The sequence below is a fragment of the Fringilla coelebs genome (genome assembly GCF_963513975.1).
Source record: "Fringilla coelebs genome assembly, chromosome: 17".
Lineage (NCBI taxonomy): Eukaryota > Metazoa > Chordata > Aves > Passeriformes > Fringillidae > Fringilla > Fringilla coelebs.
The window spans coordinates 12,424,143-12,432,130 of NC_140043.1; the positions used below are offsets into that span (position 1 = coordinate 12,424,143).

Here is a 7,988-nt window from a genome sequence, read left to right on the forward strand (position 1 = left end):
TAAGTGGATGTGCAATAGATAATTTATGTTTTCAATATATAGGATGACTCAACCTCTGCATTCTCTCTTCTCCACAGCACAGGATGGAAAACTTGAGAGCTTGCAGTTCAATGAATTCATATTAAAAAACAAAAATAATCTTAATTTCAGTGGTACAGGCTTAACAAACACAACTAAATTTACTTTAAATCTTAAGCACAAACAAACCTGAATTTCTCCAGTCCAAAAGCTTCATAGAATGTTGTAAGCCTTGCCTGAGCTCTCAACACCTGAATGCAGAGCAGATTTAAGGTTAATATCTGACTGAACAAATTACATTACATGATTAGAGCACTGATTCTCCCTGAAGGCAGGTGAGGCCAGTTTACAACAGGACTAAACAAGAAACAAAATGAAACTCCAAAATGTACTTTAAGAAAGATTCAGTTTTAGATGCTCCATAAATTGAATGCAGAACCTTTCTGTGACTGAAGGAATGGCTTATTTCTGAATTTGTCATTACTGTGGTTCTCTTTCATACTATAAAATTTAATTTTGTTTCGATTTTTTTAAAATTCAGCAGTAGTTTAAAGTTATAATTTGAATTTACAGTTTGTAACACTCTACATTACAATTGTTTATATGATACTGTAGATCCAAAAAATTTCTCCTCACCTCAGCTATGGATACTGGAGCCCCATCAGATGGTGGAGCATTGGTTCTGTTATCTTTCTTCAAGATCTGAAAAAAGGACATGGAAGGGTTTGGCTGACAACTCAGAACATGCCAGACAGGACTGTGAGTGCAATAAAGACAAGAGCAAGAAGTCAGGAGTCCTGTAAATCAAGATTTTACAATGTTAGAGTGGATCTAACCTGATCCAGTCTAATCTGCTTGGATTTCTGCATGGATGGAGGATCAGACAGATCATGTGTACCTCTCTGGTTCTGTTTGATAAGATTAAAAGAAAACAAAAAAGGTGACCTACTTTGAGCTTTAGTTTGAAAATTAATATTTTAAAAGTACTTAAAAAAACTGCTACTCAAAACTAAAGCTTGCTTTGTGATACAAAAATAAAACTGTGAGCTCTTTCTTGCCCTTGAGCAATACCAAGAATGAGACTGGAATAAGACTTGCTGCTTCTTCATGTTTGGTTACAGGATTTATAATGCCTTTACTTTTGCCTTTTGGAATGAATGTAACTGCTCTGTGTCCCTCTCAAGTTGTACAGAAGGGTGGAAAAGAAGTTGAAGAGTAGAAGAAGTAGAAACAAATAAAGCTCTTACTCTGACTTTAGCATAATTCAGCATTTCTCGAGTGGTTTCATAGAGCGGCCATGGAGCATTGATGCAGTAATTCACAACAAACTGGCTGTCCTGTTGGCATGAGGAAACAAGTGAAATTAATTCCAAGATCCTTTATAATTTGAATTGTTTTAGTAGGGAGAGAGGGTAGAAATATAAACAAACCTGAATTTTTTGCAAATTTTCTTTGGCTTCATTGCAAAGATTCAGCAAGGCTTCCTGGCCATAACTCCCAAGAGAAGCTGAAGCCAGTTTCTCTAAAATAGTGTTTGCTTTTACTTTGTATACAAGCTGTTCAAAAAAATAATACAAGTATGGTGAGTTGTTTTATAAGGTAACATTCCACTTGGTAATATCTGTAATATTTTTAATATTTTCTATTGGACAATAGGGCAAGGACCTTCTGATAATTGCAGTTATACTCATTAATCTCTAATGTGTTTCTCGTGAAGGAACAACTCACCTCAACATCCAGTCCAAACTGAAGAGCAAAATTCTCTGCTTCAGTGAATTTGTGTTTGTGCAGTAAACGACTCAGTCTGGGGAGGAAAGAAAAGAAACCACTTCAATGTAAGTCCAGATTTAAAACCAAAAACCAATGGTTTTTCACAGAAACCAGTACCTATTTTCTGGCAAGGCTTCAGTTAAACTTCTCATCACAACTATAGAAACTGGGTCTTCAGAGGGCCTGAGGATGAGAGGGAATTATGTGAATTTATCAACTCTATGTGGAAGTAATCTACCAATTTTATATAATAATGAGCTAGTTACAAACAAAATCTTGTCTTACATCTGATGCTTTTCATGAATTCCTTCCAAGAAGTATATTGTATCCTGTAATGTGCAATGACAGAAACCATCAGGTGAAATGAATTGAATTCCAAATAAATCCAGAACATCTTTCTATGCTAAGAGAACTTAAAACACTTCCCTCAGTTTTTAGCTGTAACAGCAGCAGGAAGCACTGGCAGTGCTATTAAATAGCAAGAGACCTCAGACTAAATTTAAATTGTTCAGTTTTCTTCATAAAAGGATATTTTTCTCTATCATTTGGGGGCATCACTTAATCTTTCTTTGTATGGATCCTGCATAGTTTTTAGCAGAAATTGGTTCTAACCTAACAAGAACAACTCACTTCCCTCTTTAATATTTACACATATTAAGACAACTGTATTTCTTCAAAGAACAAAAAAATAAAAAATCATCAAAACCTACAGTGCAAATCCCACTTTGAACAAGGGAAGAAACAGGAGACACTTCCAGAGAATAGAGCTGCTGCATAGTGGGCAATGCAAAAACCATTAGGCTTCTCATCTATTAAAAAAAAAAAGGGAAAAAACAAACAAAGAAGTCAGAATTGCTTTTTTCTCTTACAGTGGTGAGAGTGTGATCTTTGCAGAATCATTTCTGAATTCTTATGGAATTAGAGGGCAGTATTTGCAGGACTTTTATGAAATGCAGATCTCCAGTTTGAAGAAGTTTAATGAAGGTTCAGAGGTTGCCTCCCTCTCTTCTCTCTCTAGGCCTATTATGTATAATTCAACAGGTTTAATCTAATTTTTAGAATTGCATAATGTTCATGCTGGTATTTTATTTCAGTTTACTGCACTTACTGCAGCTGGGGGTAGATGCTGAAGGCAGCAGAGATATTGTTCTAAAGAAATCTGGGAAGGGATGTAAGACAATAATACATTCTGCTGCTCTTCCTTGTCTGCCTACCTTAATAAACCAAACAAATAAACCCCAAACCATCCATAAAAACCCCAACCAGGGACAGCTTGGCCTGGGCATCCCCACAAGAATCCCAACAGCCCTCACTTGCTACACCCTGAGATGTAAATGGCCACATTTCAGTTTGGATTTAAGCTCCTCAGAATTCTCTGTTGCCACCTCCATCACTCTCCCCCTTTTTTCCTATGAGCAATTGCATCCCAATTAAGGAGCAGAACAGATGAGGAGATTTTACCTGTTTGTCATCTGGCATTGTCATGACAATCAGTTTCACATTGGCAAGCCCTTGCCTAATGAATGAGAAAGAGATAAAAGAAAGCAAAATTTGCTGTAGGAATCTTAGGTTAAAACTGTGAAATATTTTTGCTTCTGTGTTTTAGAAAATTTTGCATTCCATAACAACAAAAACATTTAGAAATCCCATTTTATTTTAATATATAGCTGAATAGTTTCTAGCACTTTGTCCCACTTAAGAACAGTAGTTACACTTTTTCACACATTCTGTTTATTCTTAATTTTTAAGGAAAGGAATTTCTAACAAGGACATGCTGTTTTGCACCAGCATCTGGGCCAAAATAATGAGATATTTCATAGAAATCACAGCACCAGACAACTCTTCACTCCTCAGGGTTGGTGCTATAATTCTTCACTTACCACGTGACTTGAGAGGAATCTGACTCAGTAGTGAGAAGAAATTCTTCAATATGTATTAAAGGCCAATCCCAGATTAGAGTGAGAGAATAAATATCCCACGTGCTTAAGATGTTCTAGATTTAAAAAAATCAGACATGAGTTCATATTTTCCTCATAGAAGACAGTTTTTGAGCAAAATATTACATTTCTTGGCTTAAATAATGAATAGGAGTAGAATTAAAAAAAAAAACACAGGAAGATCAAGATGCTCTTGATATAAGTAAATATAAGTACCTTCATTTTAAAGAAACTTCACTTTAAACCTTAAAAAATATGTTTATAAGCTGGTTCAAAAACATTGTACAGTGAAGATTAAACCAAATTATTATCCATACCTCGGTATCCAAAACAAACAGCTGATTGTCAAGGACTTGAAGTTTTGCAGCACCTAAAAAATATGAATGCTCACATAAATTCATTCTTTTTCTTGAGATATGTATCAGAAGCAAAACACAAATACACAACCAAATACACAACCAATATTCAAATACACAACCAAGTATTGGAAACCTTGTGGTTTAACCTCATGGGTTAAATCAGCCCTTCCTAGGACTGTGCAAAGTTTAGCTTAAAGTGAATTGTGAATTAAGTTAAACTGCAATTTTGAAGCCCACATTTTGGCTGTACCTTTACAAAAATGTTCTATTTGGTACATGTGAAATTATTAAAAATGAAATTAATGGAATCAATGAAAATGAAATTTAATTAAATTATCAAAAACAATGAAATAACCTAAAATTAGTACATTCTGCAATTAAACAAGAAATCTACACTTGTCTATAAAAAGATAAAACCTTCTTTACCTTGGATCAGACTTGAATCAGCAAAACTTTGAGCAGACACCAGGGCATTGATGGGGTCCACCTCCCATTTGGAGAGCACAAAATCACCTTTACCCTGTGAGGAGAGGCAAAGTAAATTGAGGTTAGACAGGAGATATTTGACATGTCTGCTTCTACCATTGATTTTTAACTTGGAAAGCTGCAAAACTAAATTTAACTTTATTCCTCTACTGATGCTCAGAAAAAAAAATTGATTTATTTATTTTTAATTTAATATTTTTCCCTTCTCCTTTCAAGACCAGCCTTTGTTACAGTGATTGTTACACTCAGCAGTTTTTGGTTCTTTGAAAAACAACATTTCAAAATATCCACTTTTCTTTCTCATAGAACATAAAAGCTGAATGAAATTACTCTGGGCCTACTGAGGAAAATCCCATTGAATTCAAAAGCCTTCAAAAAAATCAACTCAGAGAACTTGTTTGCAGTCCCAAATTACATTTCAAAAAAAAGTCTATATTCAATTTCTTTATTAGTTGCTGTACTTAATTCATGCTTAAAAGTTTTGTAGAATTAGACCTTGTTATTTTAGCAGGACTTGTTGAACGAGAGGCTGATTGGAAGATTCTTGCAGCTTTGGTTTTGTCTGTGAGCTCAAGGGTAGCATCTATAAACAATCCAGCCTGTACACACCAGTGATTTACTAAGCTCAGAAACTCAGGGTGAAAATATTTTCCCCTCAACCATCACAACAAAGTAATTTTGGAAATGACAGCAGTTATTTCCTTATGAGAAAAACTATGGACAGGCTGCACAAGTGACAACCTTTAAATTGACAGTGATGGAAATGAAAAGCAAAAGAGTGCAAAAAGCTGAAGAGCTCCTTGAAGAAGAGAGACAAATTTCTGGAGATAAATTTTGTTGCAGATCCAAAAATGCCATCACTGATCACATGAAAATTGTTCTGATCATGTTCTTAGTGCTTACCCCAATTATCAGATGGATTTTGTTCACTGAGCTGATGATGATAAAATCCTGACAGCCCAGGCTGTGATGCTCTCCTGTGGCAATGAAAGTTGTCTTTATCTGTCCTTGTAGCTTGTGGGTGGCAGAGAAGGGACGTCCACAAATGGGGAAGAAAAAGAGTTGTTTATAGAACCAGTGGATAAAACCTCTGCTCATTTCTAAATGTACAGAAAAAGTAACAATCACAGCTATGAGGGGGAATCATGGACTGGAAAATAGCCAATGGAATGTACAGAGCAAAGTTTGGTGACAAACCCTGCACTTTTAACAATTTTACCAGTTTTGCAGGTTTCTTACTTGCTTTGCTGTAGCCATATCCATCTTCTCAATTGCTAGATATGAAAAAAAAATAAAATCAGTGTTAAATAAACTTTTTCAAAACTTTAAAAAGGCACAAAGGAAGTTTTTGAATACAGGTCTCCCTGTTCCAATGAAATCCCAAGGGGTCTGTAGCTATTCCTACCTTCCTGTGTTTTTCCAAGAGGGACACACATAATGCAGAAGCATCCATTGCTTGTGAGAATGAACATGTGATAAACACCTAAGAAACCCAACAGAAACATTTCAAACTGAAGTATTCAAGAGCAAGTAAAGAGAAGACTTGCTTGTAAACAGGACAGTGAAATAACTGACCCCCAAAAAATCATCTGACCAATAGATGAGACTATTTTAAACAACAATTTTGTCATTTCCAACTAGGAGCAGAATAATATATAATATAATACAATACAATACAACACAATACAATAATCTGTTGGGACAGAACAGGGCTGGGAGCTTATAGAACAGAACTACTGAACTCAGAAGAAAAGAGAAGGAATTCTTCCTTTTTTCAGCATTTTCATATGTTTAGCACAGTATCAAAAGAAAAAGGTATTGAGTTCTAAATGTTTGTTTCCTGTGGCATTTGTAAAATAATTAATGACATAAAGAATCTTCTACAACTTTGCTTTGCATTGTGTACATAAAATTAATTTTTCTTTATGCTTTTCTGTATTACTTATTTTGTAATCTCTTTCCCTGAGAGCTACTAAAGGGGAACAAAATCACAAAAATTCAGACAAAGGGGGAGAAAAAAAAAATCATCAAGTTCTTACCTGCATCTGCATTATCTTTAACAAAAAAGAGATTTAAGTAGGTCTTTTCACTTGAAGATTGTTCAACCAAAATCTAAAATAGAAACAGCGTTAAGACTATTATTTTGTATTTCACTAAAAATATTGAAATATTATCAGTTCAAACTTTAAACTTTTTTTATGAAGGTTCTTCTTTATGCATGCCATTCCTAAATAGATTTTCCTTATTCATTAGTCAAGGGAACAGAAGTGCCCATTTCACCTGTTTAGTTAGAAAATGTGGTCAAAAAGGCAAGGATGGTTATACTTTGGTATTCGGAAAAATGATTTAAAAAACCTCAAGAAAGTCTGAGAACAAAAGCTTCTAAGCAAGATTAAATAGAAAAGTTACTGTACCTTTGTTAGCAAGGTTTGTTTGGATGGGATGTGGATAAGATGTAAACTGCCACTTCTCTCACCAACCACAAGGAATTGTTTGTCTTGACACATACCCACTACATCCACATTAGTATCTGAAAAGTTTCATGGCAAAATGTCAGATATCAAGATTTGGGTTTTATGAATAAATATTAACACAAGAATTGGACAACAGAGTGTCCCAGATTTCTTCAAAACAAGTTCTTCTGACTAAATGAAATATGGGAAGAGGCCTACAGGGAGCGGTTTTGGTATCCAGTGAGAACCTAGAAAGGATTCTAATAAAATTGTACTGAAATAGTTAATTGTCTTCAGAAGCCAAAATCCCTTTTTATTACTTAGGTACTTGATATAATGCTTCCCTTTACAGGCTAGTCAGACACTTGCTATGTTCTCCTGTACAAACCTAGGTATTTTAAAAGCCAGTTTTCACTTGCCAGGTGGAATTCCAAAGGAAAGAACTCACCAAACTGGACGTGCATCAGAAGAGACAGCCCAGTGCTGTCCAGAAGTGCCACAGATCTGTCCACAACGACAATGCTGCCATCCCTGGCACTGCATGCATGGAGCTGGGGGTTCACAGAGACCTGGCAAGGGAAAGGTTGTTTCACACAGGAACACTCCAGAAAACACAGCAAAGGAGCCCAGGTAATTATTAGCCAAAAAAAAAAAAAAAAAGAGGCAAATTAATTAAAGACAAAAGCTTTGATGGGTTGTACCTTCTCTGAAGATGTGATTTGCAGCAGAGTATCCACCTGGTACAGGGCAGTGCCACACTCCTGGCCCAGCCCCACCGGGAGCTGCCCGGTGTCCTCGTTCAGCAGGAGCTCGATCTCGTTCCACATCTTTGCCTGGGATAAACATTTCAGGAACACCTTGTAGAGCAGACAGCTCTACAAAGTTCCGTGGCTACAGGTAAGTTATTCGTTCTATCACTGGATGGGGGCACTGTGTACAAGAAGCCTGGTGAGGATAAAGAGCTC

General features: G+C 35.8%; 1 protein-coding gene across 1 annotated transcript in view; it reads right to left on the bottom strand.

Moving 5' to 3' along the window:
• The window catches only part of KNTC1 (kinetochore associated 1), a gene marked incomplete at both ends in the record, with an annotated part of 29,886 nt that extends 22,036 nt beyond the window's left edge, over nucleotides 1-7,850 (bottom strand). Inside the window, 19 exons of the mRNA XM_084216935.1 lie at nucleotides 208-269; nucleotides 655-720; nucleotides 1,266-1,355; nucleotides 1,449-1,574; nucleotides 1,747-1,822; nucleotides 1,906-1,971; nucleotides 2,074-2,117; nucleotides 2,499-2,597; nucleotides 3,250-3,304; nucleotides 3,669-3,781; nucleotides 4,043-4,095; nucleotides 4,511-4,604; nucleotides 5,474-5,584; nucleotides 5,810-5,844; nucleotides 5,976-6,053; nucleotides 6,610-6,682; nucleotides 6,985-7,100; nucleotides 7,472-7,592; nucleotides 7,725-7,850. Coding sequence (XP_084073061.1) covers nucleotides 208-269; nucleotides 655-720; nucleotides 1,266-1,355; nucleotides 1,449-1,574; nucleotides 1,747-1,822; nucleotides 1,906-1,971; nucleotides 2,074-2,117; nucleotides 2,499-2,597; nucleotides 3,250-3,304; nucleotides 3,669-3,781; nucleotides 4,043-4,095; nucleotides 4,511-4,604; nucleotides 5,474-5,584; nucleotides 5,810-5,844; nucleotides 5,976-6,053; nucleotides 6,610-6,682; nucleotides 6,985-7,100; nucleotides 7,472-7,592; nucleotides 7,725-7,850 — 1,604 coding nt within the window. The remainder of the gene's footprint in view (nucleotides 1-207; nucleotides 270-654; nucleotides 721-1,265; nucleotides 1,356-1,448; nucleotides 1,575-1,746; nucleotides 1,823-1,905; nucleotides 1,972-2,073; nucleotides 2,118-2,498; nucleotides 2,598-3,249; nucleotides 3,305-3,668; nucleotides 3,782-4,042; nucleotides 4,096-4,510; nucleotides 4,605-5,473; nucleotides 5,585-5,809; nucleotides 5,845-5,975; nucleotides 6,054-6,609; nucleotides 6,683-6,984; nucleotides 7,101-7,471; nucleotides 7,593-7,724) is intronic.
• Nucleotides 7,851-7,988: the final 138 nt, after the last annotated feature.